The following is a 21566-nucleotide window of genomic DNA, read 5'->3' as shown; positions in this document are numbered from 1 at the left end:
ATCCCCAGTTTTTTTTTCCAGGAAGCAAACCTTTTGAAGAAATTTGTCGTCCTGTGCCGGTCCTTTCCAGCTGCTAGGCCCTCACTAAGGAAGTTACTTACTTTTTACTGATACCTTGATTAAGGATTCCCTATATATTTAACTTCCTTTGGCTCATCCCATTTTCTTACAGTCAAAGGAATAGCCATGGGCACCTACATGGGTCCCAGCTATGCCTGCCTTTTTCTTGGCCTACCCAGGCATGGGCTACAGGCCTACCCAGGCATGGGCTACAGGCCTACCCAGGCATGGGCACTCAACTCTTCTCTGCTGCATCAACGACTACATCGGAGCTCTCTCCTGCATCCAAAGTTCAAATCTATTCTCAGGGTGCATCACCTACAATCCTAAGATTCTTATTTTTATGCAGCCCAGGCAGAATTTCTACTCATCAGTAATTAACCTATGATGAGCTTGTCAACTTGATCCACGTTGCTGCTATCTTTCACCTGTCTTCACTTTCACTTGGCCCACCTCTGGCAATACTCTCCCCTTTCTCGTTCTCTGCTTCCATCTTGGGAGACAATCTCTCTATGACAAACCCACTACCTCTCCTGGTTACCATGACTACACCTCTTCACACCCTGGCCGCGGTAAAAATTCCATTCCTTTCCCTTAATTCCTTTGCTTGATCTGCTTCCATCCAAGAAACCCTCCTTCTTCAGAAAAAAAAGGCGGCTTCCTCTCTACTGCCATCAACTCAGGCCTTACCTGCATCTCCTCTATTTCCTGCACATCAGCCCTGGCCCACCTCTGCCTCAAGACAAAAGGACACGATTCCCCTTAACCTCACCTACCATCCCACCAGCCTCCACATCTAACATACTATCCTCTGCAATTTCTGTCACCTACAATGTGATCTCACCACTAGATGCATCTCCACTTTCTGTAGGGAGCGCTCCTTCCAGGACTCCCTTGTCCACTCCTCCCTCCCCATCAATCACACCCTCCCCCCCTCCACCCTGGTGACCACAAGAAATGATACTTGCCTGCCCCCCCACACCTCCTCCCTCACCACCTTCTTCTGGACTCCACTTGTGAATCTGCTGGGATCATCTACTACATCCGGTGCTCCGGTTGCGGGCCTGACTGGATGCGGACTGGTAGATCATTTTGTTGAGCACATTCACTCCAACTGCAGCAATAGTGGGGATCTCCCAGCGGCCAAACATTTTAACTCCACACGCCATTCCCCGCACCGGCATGTCCACCCGCGGCACTGCCAAACTGAGGTTGCCCGCAAATTGGAATGATGCTTAATATATATTTTTTCTGGGCACTCTTCAACCAGAGAGCGTTAACACTGACTTTTCCCGTCTCTGTTAAACCCCTCCGCTGACTCAATCTCTTTCCTTATCCCTCTGTCTCCTTCCCTCCAGCTCCCTACCCCTTCCCTCTCCAATCAGAGAGCTACCCTCTCCCCTAACACCTTGGGCTTTGTTTTCAAGCCAAGTTTATCGTCATCTGATTGTGCAAGCACAACCCAGCGAAACAGCGTCCTCCAGTCCTCAGTGCAAAACACGCAGACACTCAACCGGACATGACACATATGCAGACAAACAATGCATATGCAGGACGTATTATATCTATAAAAGTAAATATTGTTTTCTCATCTGCCCTCCCACCTGTATCTACCTATGACCTCTTACCTGCCAGTCTGTATTCCTCCCCCTTTCCTTTCCTCCCTCCCCCAACTTATTATTCACAGGCCAGCCTGGTTTTAGCTCATATCTTGACGATAGCCCGTGGTTGTCGTTTAATTCTGAAGGACACCGTGTGACCTGCTTAGTTCCTCCAGCATTTGTATATTGCACACTTCTCCAATTTCTGCAGACCTTTGTGTTAAACACCATTAACCTATTTTGTTAATAAAAAAAAATCATGTTTTAAAACAGTGGTGGACTGACCATTAAGCCTAGGGGCCAAGAGCAAAATAAGATGGTTTAATTGAGTATTTTGGATCATATTTCAGTAGTTTTGCATATATTTTTTTCATTTCTGGGGATAATATCCTTCTTGCCATACTTGTACCATCCGGTCAAATGCCAAGGTCGATTTTGCGTCTGCCAAGCAGCAGACACACGGGCAAAAAAAATTATTCGTCACACTCCTCCTCTTGCCAACTCCCAAACCGTGAGCACTTGAAATCTGTTCACGTTCAAAGACCATCATGCAGTGGAATTTAGCGCAGCCCCCGTCAAGTGACTGGTGGGCAACTTGATCAGCACCCACGGCAGACGTGAGCGACTGACGCACCACAGCCCAACACAAAGTCAGTTACCCATGAGATGTGGCTTCCGCGTGCGATCTTCCCTGTTTGTTCTGGTTACCTGCCACCCAGCCCTGTGCTCGTGTCCTGTGATTGATGAGGCAGGAATGCAAGTCTATGCGCTGATTGCATTACCTTGACATTCACCATCAGCCATTTTCTGAAATCCTTGTCGACAGTCATTTTCTGCAAGAAAAAAATTTAAACATACGTTGAGCCCGTGGCACCCAATTACACCTAAATGACTTACACCTCCCGCCCCCCCAGTACATTTTGAATGGTGGGAGGAAACCGGAGTCCTCAGGGAAAAACCCACGCAGACATAGGGAGAACGAACAAACACCTTACAGACACCGCCGGATTGAACCCAGACGCTGTAACAGAGCTGTGCTAGCCGGCCACCCTAAATAATCAGATTTTTAATGAACAAAGAGAAAATATAAAACTCAGTGATGCAATTTGTAAAAGATGGAATTATGACACAAAGTTCAATTATTGTCAGACTACATACAGGACACCAGACACAACCCTGAGATTTTTTTTCCTGGCGTCCAGGTAGAATTTCTACGTATCCATGACTGTAAACTCTACTCGAGAAGCGAAATATGGATACAAAAGAGAGAAATATAAACAAAAAAAGAAATGCAAACAAATTAATTATTCAGCAATAATTCAGCAAAGTAAGAGTCCTTAAATGAGTCTCTAAGTCTGTGGTTCAGGAAACTGATGATTCACTGTGAGGACTGTACTTCTTGGCAGGAGGAGCGACCTCCTCGGGACAGAGGTTCAAAGAGCCACTTCAGAATCAGAATTTATTGTCATGAACAAGTCACAAAATTCGGTGTTTTGCGGCAACATTTATATAAATCATTTTTACACACAATGCCTTTTAAATTCACTTGGAAAACAATTTACTAATATATCACTAAAACTCCAAATATTTGAAATTGCAAGGACGAGTCCCCAATTATGTGATGAACTAACAACCCCTTTGATTATGTTTGGGACTAAAGGGACTTTGTGAGCACTAACACAGGAACAGCGATGGTAAATTCCACAGACAATGGGAAATTCAAAATGTTTTTTTAAAAAATTAAACTATTTATAACATAACATTTCTTTGTGTGTATATGTGTTTTAAAGACCCAGTCTGAAAAGTCAATCTTTAAAAGTTCAGCATCATTTTAGTCTTACTTGAAGGTCTTCAATTCTTAGTTCAGAAATAATTAGAAAGCACTTTCAAACATTACATCCTCAGGCCATTATTTACTCACAATTATTTTTTCCACATGAAGAATCTCCCCTCTTTCCAAAGACAGCAAATGTGGGTATTTTGTTCCACAACTAATTCACAAACCCAGACAAGGGTTAGACAAATGTGATTATCTTCTTTCATGATGAAGTCACCAACGACCAGACAAGGGTTAAATGAAGTGGCCAAACACAGAAATAGACCCAGTGGAATTTTGTCCTCTTTTCCAAAGAGACAGCAAAGTGGTCTTCATTAATTCAGTAGCCACAGATTCTGTGTTTTCCCCTCTTCCAGGAGTAACAGACAACAAACAGCACCAATTCTGGTTACTGTAACTCAACCCTGTCTTTCACAAGGTTTCAACCCCTGTGTGTCACAGGGTTTTGACTTCTGTGAACTGCAAGCTGAACTGTCCCAAAACTGAAACCAAAATGTCTGAATGCGGTAATATATTTCTCCAAATCATTTTGTTAGAAATAGATGTACCTTCACAGAAATTGCTCGAGACAAAAATTGAGAACAAAGAACATTTATTAAACAACAATGCAAAGTTGGGTGCTTCCCCTTACCATGGGAATACACACATACACTGGGACTCACCCAACTTTTATACAGTGAATTTCAGTGTGAGAGATGGGAAAATTGATCTAAAATTATGAACATGGAAGAAACTAAAGTTCATCAGTAAAATGGCTGTAACCAGTTCAAACAGGATAAGCTTGGGGCTTAGGATGCAGGAAAGCAGAGTCAGCACGATTAACATAAGAATCTTCTAGTCTTTGTGACAAGACCATAGGACTAAGATAAGGAATGGTAAGGTACAATAGAATGTAGGAAGTTGAGGTAGTCTGGATCAGATAAGGGTCTCCTAGCCCTGGACAGAAGTACCAAGTCATACATTTCTAATTAGCTAACCATACACAGATTTATACATATGAAATTAGCCAACCCTAGATAGAATGAGTCAACTCTGCATATCAAGAGACTGTAGCCCCGAGAATCAGGAAGGTGTGAATAAGGACAATGACATGAAGGGACACCGACAGGATACCCCCCCCCCCCCCGTTTCTCCAAGTATACTGAAATTGCACGTAGGCAGGCAGGATTGCCTAATGCCAAACCTCTCCAGCAGGAGGCAGAAGAATGTAAGGGGGAGGGTATTCCTACACTGAAATCAACTGTATAAAAGTTGGGTGAGCCCCAGTGTGTGTGTGTATTCCCAGGGTAAGGGGAAGCACCCAACTTTGCATTGTTGTAGTAATAAATGTTCTTTGTTCTCAATTTTTGTCTCGAGCAATTTCTTTAAAGGTACTTTAATTCCTAACAAATGGGGGCTCGTCCGGGATCACACTCCCTCCACTGACAGAGTACCCCGACGACGAGAGTAGGTGCACCCCGGCTGATTCAGCTGGACTCACGGGCGACGGGTGGCTGGTCAGTGGAAGAAGCGAGTGATATCCGAGAAGAGGCATTGAGAACAAACGGCGGAAGGACGCGCGCTAGAGCAGTACTGCCAGAACTCGGTAAGAGTATTTTACTTGTTCCTAAGCATGGGAATAGCGGGCAGTAGAGATGAGAGTCCTGACACAGGACGTGACCACCAGATAGCTACGTACAGCCCGCTTGGGTTGATGTTATCTGAGTGGGGCACAGGAAAGACCCGCGGTAAAGACAAACTGACGATGGTCAGGTATTGTTGTAATGAATGGGTTAAATACCCGGTTAAAGGGAGCTCCGTGTACTGGCCAAAATTCGGATCCGAGGATGAATGGATGTGTAAAGCTTTGAACCTATGGCTCTATCAAAACCAGAAAGACAATGTTGAGAGCAGGGAATATGCAGCCTGCTGGCTCAAGGGATCCATTGAACAGCTGGTTTTGAATGAGAAAGAATCCAGGGATAAGAGAGAGGAGGAACCTCTTGTCCCTGAATCACAGGGTTGGGATGTGTTACATTCCCTCCCTCCACCCTATGTTCCTCCTATGCCAGCTCCTATCTTTCCTTCCCCTCCTATGACCTACCCTTCTGCACCTTCCCCACCTCCCCCACCACTAGAGAAGAGAGAAGAGAGCAGGAGTGGTATGATAACTTGCTCACAAAGCACTCGATTACCACCTCTGTTGGCAGGAGAGAGAGGTAACTTTAATTCAGAACAGCGTAAGACTCTTCAGGAAGAAAGGGCAGAACCCTTTGATTCATTTCCCAGGGAGCAGGAACCCAGACCTAATAAGCCAGAAACCAATTGGATGAGACCACTGCGGGAAGTTCCCATGGGAGAGGGTCTCGGTTTCGTAAATGTGCCCCTGACCAGTACTGAAGTGTGTAACTTTAAGAAAGAACTGACCTCCCTGATAGAAGATCCCCAGGGATGTGCCGAACAGTTAGACCAATTTTTGGGACCAAATATATATACAATATGGGGGTCTCGACATAGAATCCCCAGCAGGGGAACAATTGGTACTAACAGGTTTTGTTACCAACTCAGCCCCAGACATTAGGAGAAAATTACAAAAGACAGAAAATTGGCATGAGCAGGGAATAACCCAGCTTCTACAGATCACACAAAAAGCATTTGTCCAGACATCTGAGGATAAGCAGAAAGCAAAGGCTAACATTTTGATGCAAGCAGTTAAAGGAATAGTAGATGAGTAACATGAAAAAAAGGCAGGGACTGTGTGCCAGCTCCTGAATGTTGGGAGAAGTGCAGGGAGTGGGAGAGTAGAGACCAGAGATAATTTCATAAATCACGACTTCCCACTTCAGTCACTGACCAATATTGATTAAAATTCATGCTAAAAATTAAATGTCATAAATGATCGTTTTTCAATACTGTAGAATTAGCGAATTTAACTACCAGTTAATTCCAATTTATGAAATAAATTGTATTTAAATGTGATTTTGCACAGGGAGTACCTGAGAGTTGTGATGTTATAACATTTGCAGGGAGAAATGTTTGCGCAAATAGGGTGAGTTCTATACATCTTAACTTTAAGTGTATGTGAGATAAAGAAAGGATCTGATGTGTAAAGTGGCTGGATCAGCCAGTTGAAGGGGGAGTGTGCATGTCCCTTTAAGTGCACTGTGGCACTTGAAATTGAGGCTCCAGGCTCTTGTCTTGCAGTTAGAGGTATGGAGCCCTATCAACACATTTAATACATTTCTTCTACACATTCAGCAGTCAAGGTCCGTGAGTTTAAAGATCACCCACTTCTGGAGAATAAAGATACCTCTGGGGATTCCTATGGGGATTCCTATAAGTTTAATCATTCATTTCTCTGGTGCATTTTCCTCTGGAGTGAAATTAATGCCTCAGCACAATTTCTCTGTATTGCCGCTGTTATTTAATTCATGATAACTTTCTCCATTCATCAGGTTTATATTTAAATCCGGTAGTGCAGAAGTTACATTGTAAATAATCACGGAGGTAAACCCTGCGCGACTGGATTCAGCTTAATGGAGAAATAAACCTGCGAACTGGTCTATGGTGGTGTGTGAGTACTGCAATAGGTGGAATATGATTTAAATTGGTGGCATAGTTCAGAACAATTGGGTGCATAAGAATAATAATATCATTAATAACTCACAAATCTTGTACCGGATGCTATTCAGTACATCTTGACTTATGGACTGGAGAAATTGGCATGTTAGAATGAGATTGGCATGGCACCAATATTTCTTGATTCAATAATGACTCCACAAGCTCCAGGATTCATGCAGCAGAACTTTTAAGTGGAATATAATAGAAACTAGCCTGTACTTAAATTATTGTGTGTGCAATCTTCATAAGAACATCTTTTAACTTTTTTTGGTGCCTGTTTTACAGACTGTTTTAAATAAGGCCAGCTCCTGTGAGCTGTGGCACAAGGCATTTTACTTAAGGCAGAACTAAAGGTTGAATATGTTTCAAGTTCTCTTGCAGGGGCTCTTGTGCTGCAATGTCTGTTATGTACTCACTCTAACAAATTGGAGGGTTGTGCCCCATACAGACAAGCAGCTCCAACTGCATTTTAATAAGGTCTAACATATTCAAAACCCATGCAAATATGGTTTGTGTTTCATTTTACAATTTTTACACTAACACAAAGGAAAGTCAGATTGTTACAAAGTGCCGTAATTTAACATTTTTTTTCGTTTCTTTAATGGTTTATTCAGTTATTGTTGTATTTTATTGCTGTTTTCAATGAGCTTTACATTTATTGTGGTTTATTCAGTTATTGTTGTATTTTATTGCTGTTTTCAATGAGCTTTACATTTATTGTTGTTTATTCAGTTATTGTTATATTTTATTGCTGCTTTCAATGGGTTTTACTTTCATTGTTGTTTTACTCATTTTTTGGAATATTGTTCGTTAATGTTTTAAGTCCCCCTGGAATAGGGGCAGCAGAGGTTACAATTGTGCTCCTTTAGAATGTAGACAGGGCATAGATTTAATGTATAGTCATAGTGGGATATGGGTTAACAAGGGATTCCAATACGGACCAGGGGAACTGAACAGCTTTAGTGGAGTACATCTAATTTGTATCTTAGCCTACACAGGTATTAAAGACAGGAGTTTTGAAGCGATAGCACAAAGGACATGGTGGGACAAAGACAGACAGAATGGTAGTCAGGATTGTACATGTAACAGAGAGAGAGAGAGTTAATACATATGCTAATGTACACAGACAGGCTGCAACTCACAAGTTCAATGATACATATGCTAATGTTAGCAGACAAGCTGCAACACACAGTTAAATCACAAGAAACAATCCCCCCCCAGCTTGGTCACTTTTCATCACCCCGTGAAGGGGAGCACCAGTTTCCAACAACGTGAGCTGCTTGACACTTTAATATCAGGCTCCAAACAGCCTTCGGAGATCGGTGGCCCTAGGGTTCGGGGCTGAAGAGGACATCAGATACTAGCCACAATTCAACGGAACCGCCTGACTACTCGTTCGCTGCCCAGAGACTGCTACTTGTTCGCTGCTGAAGGCAGCGTCTCTCACAGACTTCGTCAGGACAATGCTTACAAAAGTCGGGTGGTTAAAAGACACTGCTTCAATGTTTCAACGTGAATCTGCCCATGCCCATGTTCAGACGTGGCAACTTCGGACTGATGTAGGATGGACTAGACTCTTTACTGAGAACTGGAGCCTGATACTCACAACCCTAATAAGCAGCTGGACTCGCTACTCTGACCTTCATGGTGCTCCCCTACCTAAAGACTTTACACAGGTGTTACAATTCGGTTATTGACCAGCTGGGTAAAACTACACCTTACAATTGAAAGATCAGTATTACTGATCTAAAAGAAAAGTGAGGAAGGGGGGGGGGGGGATCAGTCACACTGACACTAGTAACCAAAGATCAGTAACACTGATCATGGTGAAAGATCAGTATTACTGATCTAAAAGAAAAGTGAGGATTGTGAGAGATGGGAAAATTGATCTAAAATTATGAACATGGAAGAAACTAAAGTTCATCAGTAAAATGGCTGTAACCAGTTCAAACAGGATAAGCTTGGGGCTTAGGATGCAGGAAAGCAGAGTCAGCACGATTAACATAAGAATCTTCTAGTCTTTGTGACAAGACCATAGGACTAAGATAAGGAATGGTAAGGTACAATAGAATGTAGGAAGTTGAGGTAGTCTGGATCAGATAAGGGTCTCCTAGCCCTGGACAGAAGTACCAAGTCATACATTTCTAATTAGCTAACCATACACAGATTTATACATATGAAATTAGCCAACCCTAGATAGAATGAGTCAACTCTGCATATCAAGAGACTGTAGCCCCGAGAATCAGGAAGGTGTGAATAAGGACAATGACATGAAGGGACACCGACAGGATACCCCCCCCCCCCCTGGTTCTCCAAGTATACTGAAATTGCACGTAGGCAGGCAGGATTGCCTAATGCCAAACCTCTCCAGCAGGAGGCAGAAGAATGTAAGGGGGAGGGTATTCCTACACTGAAATCAACTGTATAAAAGTTGGGTGAGCCCCAGTGTGTGTGTGTATTCCCAGGGTAAGGGGAAGCACCCAACTTTGCATTGTTGTAGTAATAAATGTTCTTTGTTCTCAATTTTTGTCTCGAGCAATTTCTTTAAAGGTACTTTAATTCCTAACATCAGTATAGGAATACCCTCCCCCTTACATTCTTCTGCCTGCTGGAGAGGTTTGGCATTAGGTAATACTGCCTGCCTACGTGCTGTTTCTGTGCACTTGGAGGACCAGGGGGTATCCTGTCGGTGTCTTCTCATGTCATTATCCTCATTGTCCTTATTCACAACCTTGCCCTTGTCCCCATTCACACCTTTCCGACTCTCAGAGCTACAGTCTCTTCATATGCAGAGTTCGCTAATCCTGTCTAAGGTTTACTAATTTAATATACATGATAAATCTGTGTAAGGCTTACTAATTATATATGTAGAACTTTGGTACTTCTGTCTAGGGCTAGGAGACCCTTATCTCATTCATATTACCTCTACTTCCAACATTCTATTATTCCTTGCCTCTCCTTATCTTATTCATACGGTGGTTAAAGGACTAGAAGGTTCTTATCTTACAGAGGCTGACTCTGCTTTCTGCATCCTAATTTCCATGCTTAGCCTGTTCATACTGGTTTAATCCATCACTCCATGTGTCTGTACTAGTTTCCCCGTCTTTCATATTTTCATGTCAAGTTTACTCATCTCTCACAATTTGAAAGTTACCTCATTACCAAGGTGAGTCTCAATTCTTGGAAACCACATGAACATCAGTTTTATTTCTACCAAAATTTTGTCCCTTTTTCAAAACATTTCCATATCCATAACAGCCTCTGACCTCATCTCTGTTCAAGAGGCTGAAGTGGCTTTGATTAAAAGCAGATGGCTTCCTCAGCAGTGCTTGAATAATTAAGACCCACTTGAAATCCATTAGCTCTTTCTGTGCCAGACACATTGACTCCAAGAATGAACTCTCTTCTCTGAAAACAGTGGTTCTCTATAAATGTGCTGTGACCTGTGTGTGACTCTGTCGCAACCCACAGCTAACAATGCATCTACAATAGTTTAACTCTATAATTTACTTTACTAAGACATTTTTATAAAAAGAAATATAGTTCATCATTAAAAGAACACAAATGTGATACACCATTTTATTTACTTTGAAATGTGGTTTATATAAATATTTGCACAATATGATGCTGCCTTTAGTAGTTCTCAACCTTTTCCTTTCCACTCCCATCCCACTTTAAGTATTCCCTGTGCCAACAGTGCTCTGTGATTAGTAAGGGATTACTTAAGGTGGGATGTGAGTGGGAAGGGAAGGTGGAGAACCACTGCTCTAGACTCCATCACTCTCCTCTGTAGTCGTCAATTAGTCTAACTGCCGGCACATTTTTGGATGCAAGATGAAAATGGAGCACCCAGGAGAAAAGCACGTGGACGCAGGGAGAATGTGCCAATGACACGCAGACGTCGCTGGGGCCATGATCAAACCCAGGGTTACGGAGTTTACTGGAGTTGCAGACATTGACAACCTGGTCGTGAGAGGAAGATACAAACACAGACAGTTTTGAGATGCCTACCTGGAGACTTGGGGCACTCATTACATTCCGTCACTCCCCATCCCACTGCCCCTCCTTGACAGCAATGTTCCATGGTCCGTAGGCCAGTCAGAGGAGCGGCACACTTAGATGAGAGAAGAAGAAGAAAAAGAATGAAATTGGGTTCAATGTCCAGAAATTCAATCAACGAATATTTCTTTAAGCACTAAGCAACTGAAAACACAATGTTGGAGACACTCAGCAATTCAAACACCCAGGGACATCACTAGGGCTGGGGTCACCCAGTGCAGTGACTCATGGTGTCACCCCCCCCCTCACACCCACTCCATGCACCTCCTCTTGACCATACAGAATCCTTAATAATGTTTTTATATTAATGACCACAATTTTGTAGCTAAACCACCAAAAATTTGACAAAAGCATCGACCAACAGCAACAAAAACAACAGCAGTTGCTAATGGCGCATGCAGATGAAGGCACGTGATTCAAAGGGTCGTTGTCATTGGGTAGTAATGACAACTCTGACTGGAGCATATTAGAAGGTTCAAAAAGTAAATTAGCGTCGAGTTTCAGCCTTGTAGGTAAATTGGGACGTAAGATGGGCTTATGAAAAATGATTTTGTTCTAACTACAGGGATATTTTTATATAAATTTCTGCTGAAACACTGTACAAAAATTTTTATAGACATTTTGGTGTCACCCTCTCTGATGGTGTCACCTGATGTGGTCCGCACCCCCCTAGTGATGCCAGTGCAAACAGTGTATAGCAAAGATAACCAACGTTTTGGGCTTGAGCCCATCATCAAGGTACGAACAAAATCTAGGCATATGCCTGAACGAAATGGTGGGGAGGGAGGGGCAGGGGGAGGAGCACAGTTCCCCAGGCAGGAGGTAATAGGTGGATAAAGGAGGGAGGGCACACCAGTAAGTGGGGGGGAGGGGGAGGAGGCTCTGTGAATGGAACAGCATGGGGGTGGAGAGCTGGAGGAAAGAAGACAGAGGGATGGAAAGGGAGGGAGAACGGGGAGTGGCCTAGCAGAAACCGGAGAAGTCAATGTTAATGCCATCCACTTGGAGAATAACTAGATGGAAAAAAATCAAGTGTTGTTACTCCAATTTACGGAACGTCTTGGTGGGACGATACACGAGGCCATGGTCAAAAAAAGTCAGCGCGGGAAAGGGGAGCAGAATTGAAATGATTGGCCACTGCGAGATCCCTATCACTGATGGCCTGGGCTTGAAATTCTGGTTCTGTATCTTTATCTTTGCTACATAAACTACACCGTTTGACCTGCTGAGTTTCTCCAGAACTTCAAGCAAGGTGTCTGTGGACTTTTGTGTTTTACTACACGAGGCAACTGAACTCGATTTTCTCCCTCAGAGTGAAATGCAGTAGCTGCCTTCTCTGCATCATCTTCAGGAGTCCAACTGGGCCCTTCCATTCACGAGCCACCTTTGCCAAGGATATGGGGTGACATGCTGCTCCAAGCACCAGTGCATTTTGGAACAATTCCAGGGAATCTGGGTCTCCTGCTCATCAGGTCAGGCTACCACTGTGGGAAGAGAAGCAGACCTTTCCGCGACCTGAAACAGGTGCGGCCCATTTCCAGCAGCTATGGGGCTCAGTGGATGGCGGATAATCGAGTTTTCTGGTTGCTTGAGACTCGTTCTACCAAAGACTAATTAATACACCTGCATTAAGAATAAACAGTTTACAAGACAAAAAACTATACTGTCTTCACACTGAATAAACTTCACGCATGAATAGATAAACTTTAAAGCATTTAATTTTCATTCTTTGAAAACATTTAATCGTCACTGCATCTGCAGGTTCCTCCTCTTGAAAAATGAACAATAATATTATAGATAAATAGCCCCTCCTCCCCCAAGTTTACAGATAAAGCTTTACTAATATACTTAATAATATACCAATAAAGATAAAGACTCTTACTAAGCAGGGATAAGGAGACACTTTCAATGGCGAGCGGCATCATCCAGCTCTTCATCCTGGGCGACGCCATTTTATTCATAAAACTTTATTCAAACAGTTGCCACGAGCAAAGCCCGACCGAGGTTGAATATTTGCTCCCATGTTCACCAGAGTTTATGTTACTTCAGAGAATATTAACTTTGACAATTTTAAACTTTTATTTAAATGATTATTTATTCTTATTTTTATTTATTTACCTACTTATTTATATCTTTTATTATTTATCTATCTATCTACTTCTTTTCTTTGATTTTTTTTAAGTTGTTTGAGGTTTCCGGTTGCTTGAGGTTTCCGGTTGCTTGAATTCCAGATAACAGGGATTTTACTGTATTTTCCTTTCTATTTTAGCCACTTAAAACATGATCTGGAACCTGATCACTGAATTGGAAGAAAACAAATAGGGTTTGATCCTGTGGGATCAAATTGAGCCACATGGAGATAACTGAAGCAAAAGGCACGTTCATTGATGGCGTCCGAGGAGGTGACAGGACATTCCTCCGACACTCATCTCTCTTTTTTTTTTATTATTGCCATTTTCCGGGAACGCATGTTGTGTAAAAAGGTTGGAATGGGAATGAGGGTGCCATTCCCGTTCCATTATTTTACCTCCTGGACCCTTAGTAAATTTCCTGGAACACCTGCAATTTAAAGTTAACTACAGGCATTCCGGAAACAGTGGGTTAATGAATAGCATGTATTTGCAAGTCTCACTTCTTTAATTACCGAGCTTCCGGTGCGCCGTCCAAAGAAATGGCGATTTCGAGTTCTGCATGTTCAGACTGGTAAAATCACGCAAATTCTATCTAAAAAAAATCTCTGAAGGGACTCTTGCTTGCTTCCCTTTTTTCGACGGAGGTGGGTGCTGGCACCTTGACACAGCAAAGGAAAACTTTTTTTTTCCCCTATTTTAATGTGCGTGACAACAAACAGAATCTCGATTTCAGAGAATTCCCTGAGAGAAACATCAAAACTGCACATCAGGACACAATCAATGCACAAGAGGGAAAAGGTGCCAATGGCTGTAAACAGCCAATGATCGCAAACAATCGGAGAATCGTCTGGGCATTAGAAGCACGGGATATTTTATGGTTAAAATATTTGGCATCAATGAAGCACAAATGACCTCAAATTTATGAGCAGGACCATGGGAAATCACAAAGCCTTTGGCTTCATTTGTCGTATTTTACAATTGTGTCAAAGATTTAAAACTCAATGCATTTTGAGAAAATTCTTCCAATTTATCATCCCTGAATGCCTGCCTCTCTCAGGACCGGTGCTACCATTGGGCCAACTAGGCAGCCACCTAGGGTGCAGATCTCAGAGGGGTGCTGTTGAGGAGAGATTCCAACAGCCCTGCACCATGAATGACGTGGTTCTGACTTACGCACTCGTACGCACACGCATCGGCCTGGTAAGGCGGAGGGAGGAAGTGGTACGGCACCCGTCAAATGTCACATCAAATATAGCATCCACCGCTCAGCCCAGTCATCACCTCACCCACCACCAGCACTCCCCACCCCCCCATGTGTTCAGCCCGGTCAGTAACACCCCACCCCCCCCTCCCCAACTGCTCAGCCCAGTCCAGCCTAGGGTGCAAAATAGTCTGGCACCTGTTCTGGCCTCACTGAAAAAAGGGTTTACACCCATGTCCTCCTCAACCACTACCCAAAAACTTTCCTTATCCAGACTAATATGAAAATAACTAGTTATAAATACATTTCCTACCTGTCCATTTGTCATCTCGGTGAAGCAATAGCCAAATGGGTAGTCACCGCCGGACTGGAAGGTGTCCCGGAGAGATCCTTCTTGATCTTTCATTGCCTGATCTTGTGGTGCCCCTCGGATGGTCTCCTGCACAAGGCCTTGTTGAGCAGAATTACGGATCCTCCCTCCGTCTACCTGTGAGACCTGATGAACCTTGATGGACACGTCAGGAGGGTGGTTAACTCGTAGATTAACCATCGATGGGACCCGTTGATCTGCTGGTAACACCACAGTGGTTTGCAATAAGTAATCGTGCAACGGGAGAGGGGGATTGGGAAATCGCTGTTTGTCCGGTGTGAAGAGTTCCAAATCAGTGTTCAATCAAAAATAAATGAGTGGATTGTTGTTCATTGGAAGCGACACATTAGCAAAGCGGATAGCACAATGCTGTTAGAGCAACAAATTCCTTATAATTCATGAAAATCTGGAGACACCATGGTTGAATTGAAAACACAAAATGCTGGGGAAGCTCAGCTGGTAGAAATTCATAACAGACATTTTGGGCTTGAGCCCTTCATCAAGGTATGAGAGAATGCCGACAGATGGGGGAGGAGGGGTGGTGGCAAAACCAGGAGATGATAGGTGGAGAAAGGAGGGAGGGGACAGCATCAATGGGGGGGTGGAAGGGGGGATGGCTGTGTGGTTAAAGGAGGGGAGAACTGGAAAAGGGGGAGGGGAAAGAAAAGGCGAGCTGGTTTAGCAGAAAGCAGAGAAGTCGATGTTAAGGCTGTCTGGCTGGAGGGGGCCCAGATGGAAAATCGGGTGTTGTTCCTCCAATCTGCGGGTGGTCAGAGTGGGATAGACGTGCAAATATGGGAGCGTGACTCGGAATTGAAATGATTGGCTACTGGGAGGTCGCTGATGTTGCAGACGGAAAGAAGGTGCTCAGCGAAATGATTTCCCCATCTGCCACCAGCTGCCGAGGGAGCACTGACCGGATGCAGTAAATCAGGCCTGTGGATATACAAGTGAAGTGTTTGAAAGACCTATTTGGGGCCCTGGTGAGGGAGGAGGTGTGGACGCAAGTGTTCCACCTCCTGCGGCCCTAGGGGAAGCTGAGGGATTGGGTGGGGGGATGAGTGCATGGCTGAGGGCAGGTGGAGAGTGGTTAGCATGCATCACCCTAGATGCTAGTGACGAGGGAGGGAGTGGGGTGGATCCAATGGCCAAGTCCGTATTGGGGGGGGGGAGGGTGTGGCCACAGCTTGGTGCGGTTTGGATCAGGAACTCGGGTTGTCGAAGGATCGAACAGGAGTGTGTATAGCTACAGTAGGTGCGGGAATGCTGGTGACCACGGACGCTCAGTGTCTCTGAACGGATTTTCTTTTGCTTCTCTTTCTCTGGTACTGTAAGGGGCAGAAGGGGCAGGCAGAAGGCAATTTTGCATGAGATTGCATGACTAATTTTCTGATAATATCTGTCATAATATATATTCTGATTGCTTACCACCTCAGCCCCACATCCTCACATTTCCTATATTGTGATATGAGCTTTCGATTCCCTGGATAAATCTTATACTGTAGAACCAAAGAACATGGAAACAGGCACTTTGGCCCATCTACTCCATGCCAAACTATTTTTTTTGCCTTGTTCCATTGACCTGGTTTTGGGGGGGGGGGGAGGGGGCTAAACCGTTCTCCGCGGCATCACCAGCTCTGACCTCCTCTTTAGCCGCAGAATTTAGTAAGTTGACCAGATGAGGGGAAGGCTGAGATTTTTTTTCCCCATACCCCCCTCCCCCTTTTCAAGACTTTAAGATGAATGTGGAGTAAAGTTATGACCAATAAAGTCAGAATCGTAATGAATAGGAGAGGAGGTATTGTCCAATGTACCTGATTCTTCTGTTCTGATGAATACTGAGCTCCAGGATATTAATTTTGGGGGAATTCAGCAATATCAAGGGTGGGTTGTTGGGGATGGACATTGCCCATCATTTCCAGAGAACACTTGTTCAATGTTTGACAGATCATAAACATTCAACTTATTATCTGCAGACGTATTTAAAAATACAATAAAGTATCACAATCTGTTTTAAATTCCCTGAGATTTTTCTCTGTGAAGCAGTGACCAGTGGAATGGTTCCCAATTGCCTCAGCCTCCAGGACTGGTTTGACAACCTCGACGTTGGGCAGCACGGTCAGCGTAACAGTTACTGCAATGCTATTACAGCACCAGCGACCCGGGTTCGAATCCGGCACTGTCCGTAAGGGATTTGTACGTCCTCCCTGTGTCTGTGTGGGTTTCCTCTGGGCGCCCCGGTTTCCTCCCACTCTTCAAAAACGGACGGGGGGTTGTAGGTTAATCAAGGTCTTCAGGTGGCCTGGGCTTGTGGGTCCAAAGGGCCTGTTACCCTGCTGTATGTCTACATTTAAATCTAAAATTCAAAAGATTTTGAGCTAAATGTTGAGCTTCTGCAGGGAGCATAGACAACAGGTCAAGCTCAAGCTGTTAAAAGCCATAGAGTGAATAGCATAGACAGCAGGTCAGAAAGTCCAAAGGCCAGAGAACAGGATCAAGTTTAATCAAAAGTGGCTGTGAGGTCCTGGCCAGCAGGTTGGCTGGATGGCCATGAGAGTGAAATGTCAGTGTGCCAAGTCTCTCAGTATTGCACTAAGACATAGTCAAATCTTAAACAGAGCTATTGTGCAACAACTATTACCCAGTTTCAGAATAATTTTCAGATTATTATGTTGAAATTATTATATCAGCGTCGGTGCTGTGTAATTGCTCAGGCAAAGGAAGTGTAAGGTGCTCCAATAGCCTACAAACAAGCTGTAGGACATGTTTAACCTCCCAGTCAGATACATGCGACGCCAGGGATTGCAGATTCTACAGGCAGATTCTACAGATTGGAATTGATGGTTGTAAAACTAAAAACGCTGGGCAGATGAATCTGCTGACCGATGGCCAGGGTGACCTGTCCAGTATGGATACTGCAACTGAAGAAGGCAACGGGAAACCACTTCAGTAATTTTCCCTTGTATAATCATGAACTTAACATCTACTACAGTCTCAAACTCAAAGACGGAGCCTTCACTGAAGGTGAAGAGTTAACAACTATAACTCGGGAGGGTCAGAGATCGTGATGGATGGAGAGACATGATGGCCTAACAGCAAGGCACCTGAATGATGATGTTGAAGCAGACATTTGACCTCAATGAGAAAGGCTGCTATTCAAAAATACACTGAAATAACAATGGACTGCTCTTACTTTGGTCCAGAAACTGCTGGTTTGAGAGAGGCAGCATGTACACGCTTTGTATCCTCTGCTCGTTGACTGGGTCTGGCTCCTCGGTTGGAAGGCTGATGAGAAGTTGGCTGTTAGAGGACAAAGTGGGTATTTGGCAGAGTCGTCCAGTGAAGCCTGGTGTGCAACGGCAGCGATCTCTTCGCACACACACTCCTCCATTCTGGCAGCGAAGCGTACAGAGAACTTGGAGAAAGAACAGCATCAGAAGCATGAGAGTCTTCTCGGACAAGAACATCTTAATCACACGTGCCATTTCCTCCTTTTCCCAGAAATGCCAAAACCTTCTTGGTGGACAATTCCCACAGAAAATTACCTCACTCAACGTGCCCTGACTAAGAACATAGCAACTGAAGGAGGCCTTTTGTTCTACGCCTGTGGTTCGCAACCTATTTTTTTAACCAGTCACATACCACCTAAGCAATCCTGTACCAACCACCTACTGCTCTGTGGTTAGTAAGGGATCACTTATGGCATGCGAGTGGGGAAAAAAAAAGATCGAGACCCACTGACTGAAACCCTAGACTCCTCTGTGCATCAACGATGTTAAAGGTAAAGATTCCATTATTGTCACATAATACTACATTCATAATGTAACATGCATGAAATTCTTCAACTTTTGTCGTCAGAGAGTCGCCACTTTGTCCAGCGCCGGTCACGGGACCTTGCGTGTTGTTCGGTACATTTAAGACAGGATTGGGAAGGGAATCAAGGGTTAATAGGACAATGGGGTTGACAATGAAGGAGGGTCCGGCGTGAGAAAATGGTGGGGCAGACCTGATGGGCTGAATGGCCTAATTCCCCCCTCCAACATCTTATAGGTCTCATTTGCCTCTTTCAATATTGTTGGATATATTCCCATCAGGCTCTGGGGGAGGGGGGGTGGGGAAGCATCTTCTCAAAAGATCCAGCATTACCTCTATCTTGATTCCCAACTGCTCGAACGTGCTAGAATTCCCAACTCTGCCTTAATTATCCTCCCTGTCTTTCTTCCCGGTGAACACCAGTGCAAAGAGCTCACTTTAGTATCTCGTCCTCTTCCTACGACTTTATTTGCCTTTGGACAATTTGTAAAATGTCTGGATACAGTGTAAAAGAAAAACCTAAAAAGAAACCATAGAATTATTTTTTTTACTTCTTTGGCTTGCAGGGTCTTGTATCTTGTGCCAGGTTTTAAGTATTTCGTTCCCACAGACATCGAAGCAAAAACAGGCTATTCAGCCCATTGAGTTTCTCCTGCCATTCAATCACGAGCTGATCCATTTTCCCACTCAGCCTCACCGCCCGGCCTTCTCCCCATAACCTTCGATGCCCTCACTAATAACCTATCAATCTCTGCCTTGAACAGACTCCTCTGCCTTCACTGCTGTGCCTTGCTGCTAGGATTTTGATGAACAGTCCAAAGAAGCTCTTCTCTCTCCATCATACTGTACCTGCCCCAAGTCATGATCTGTGATCTGCCATCCAATGCTCAATGATACTCGAAACATTGTCAACTTGGACATTTTATCTGATCTGTCTAATAATGAATCCCGGCACCGTCACGACAGGTCAGATCAGAATAAACATAGGATTAATGGCAAAGCAACTTGTGCAAAGACGCAGTTTGAAGGGGTGGGCATGGGTCTGACAGGTGGAGTCCACAGTGGACAGGGGTCTGGCAGATGGAGTGAAACAACTAATTTGGAAGGAAATATAGTGACAACTGAGGGGCTTTGCGGCTGAAGAACACACAGGCGGCGGGGAGGGTCTGTTGGCGACTCCAGGTGAGAAACTCATGCAGGCTGTGGGTTGCAGGGAACTGTGGTTAAAGGTCTCCCACCAGGCTGCGGACTGCTGGACTGGCTGAAGGGGGTGCCAGGTATCGGAACTGGACTGCGAGAGGGTGCTGAGTCCCCTGAAGGCTTCCGATCGTGTCGGAGGTTTGGATCTGGAGCATGGGTAACCGATAGTTTGGACTGGTCTGTGTGTAGGCTGCAGGAGTGCCAGAGACGAATTCATGGGTACTCAATGACTCTGGGGGAACTCTCTTTCGCTTCTCTTTCTCTGACTGTAAGGGGCTCTGGGCAATTCCCGGTGATGACAAATCTAGAGGCCTTTTCACGTTGGCTAACTGGCAAATTGGCAGCACAACAAACTGGTTCAAAATAGTATTTTTTAACGTCCACACTGAACCAACGATAACTGGTTCTCCGCACCCTTTCACACTCACCACCCGGCATCGCAGAGCAAAAGGGGCGCCTCTCCTCCATCGGTGACGCCCAGCATACCACCGTCACACTAGCCTAACCGGTAAGCTGATTCATTTAGAATCGGCGATGATACATCATCCCCAGGCAGTTCACCCGCAGGGTGATCTGATGCCTGCGTGCCGGTTCGCGAGTGTTTGCCGTGGCACACTAACCAGTCAATTGATGGTTATTTACTGGGTCAAATTGCCAGTGTGAATGGTGTTATTTTTGGTTTTGTGTGTTATTTGGGGTGGGTTTTTTTTTGGGCTCCGGGAATGCTCAGAAATTGTTCCCATAGGACAATCAAGGAAGGTCCCGTAGGAACGCTCTAGTTTCGTAAAGTGGGGTATACCTGTGATGACCTTGGAGGTGGCGTGGACCAGCTTGATTCCAGATGGGAGGGGGTTAGCCTACGAGGAGAGATTGAGTGGCCCAAATCTGTCATCACTGAAGGACGAGGGGTAAAAAACGCAGAATGCTGGAGCAGGTCAAACAGCGTCCTTTATATAGCAAAGGTAAAGATACATAACCGACATTTCAGGCTCGAGCACCCCATCAAAGGTAAATTGAAGATTTACTTTTGTTTTCGATTTATTTCTGAAGGATGAGGGGTGATCACATGGAAATTTGACATTATGAATAGAGAAGATAGAAACAAGGAGGTCGTTCCCATTCGCAGGTGAGACTAGAATTAAGTGAGACAGCTTCAAGATTTGGGAACTTTTGCACTAATTTATTATTTTTTTTAAGAACAGTGTAGTATGGAAATGTAATTTTGTAGCAATTTTTGCACCTGTATTGCACAGGTCGTCCTTTGGTTCGAAGAAGGCACAAATAATGGTGCCGCCAAACAACAAATTCAGTGGCACAGGTTCATGGCAATAAATTCTGAATGTAGATTTAAGATTCAATTTATGTTCATCAAATAAAAACAGAGCAATATGACATGGAATTTGCTTTCTTTGGCAGAAATTGCCTTACAGTCTGAGAAAGAGAAGCAAAAGAGAGATCCCCCCACCCGGGTCCCCGAGTGCCCACGGTTTTGCCTCCAGCGATGTTGCAGCCCCTGCAAGGTCCCGTCCAATCCATCGGCAGACCGAGCTCCAGATGGGAGCCTCCGAAACGATCAGGAAACCTTCAGCGCCCTCTTGCGTCCCGGTTCCGATACCTGGTAACCCTTTCAGCCGGCCTCCAGCAGTCCACGTCCTGGGGTCTGAATCCTTTGACCGCAGTGGCTGCGGCCCAC

General features: G+C 44.5%; 2 protein-coding genes across 4 annotated transcripts in view; one reads left to right on the top strand and one right to left on the bottom strand.

The window, feature by feature from the left end:
* LOC138748410 (trafficking protein particle complex subunit 6b-like) overlaps positions 1-21566 on the top strand; it is a 136302-nt gene that overhangs the window by 50796 nt on the left and 63940 nt on the right. The window lies entirely within an intron of this gene.
* LOC138748409 (latent-transforming growth factor beta-binding protein 4-like) overlaps positions 1-21566 on the bottom strand; it is a 131290-nt gene that overhangs the window by 68571 nt on the left and 41153 nt on the right. For both annotated transcript variants that reach the window (XM_069908545.1, XM_069908547.1), the window contains 4 exons: positions 18054-18275; positions 14804-15060; positions 11110-11212; positions 2444-2494 (listed from right to left, as the gene is read on the bottom strand). In XM_069908545.1, the coding sequence (XP_069764646.1) occupies positions 2444-2494; positions 11110-11212; positions 14804-15060; positions 18054-18275 (633 nt within the window). The remainder of the gene's footprint in view (positions 1-2443; positions 2495-11109; positions 11213-14803; positions 15061-18053; positions 18276-21566) is intronic.

This window comes from Narcine bancroftii, chromosome 13 (assembly GCF_036971445.1).
Source record: "Narcine bancroftii isolate sNarBan1 chromosome 13, sNarBan1.hap1, whole genome shotgun sequence".
Classification (NCBI taxonomy): domain Eukaryota; kingdom Metazoa; phylum Chordata; class Chondrichthyes; order Torpediniformes; family Narcinidae; genus Narcine; species Narcine bancroftii.
The sequence above is the reverse complement of the archived record's forward strand: the minus strand, read 5'-3'. Positions and strand labels throughout refer to the sequence as shown.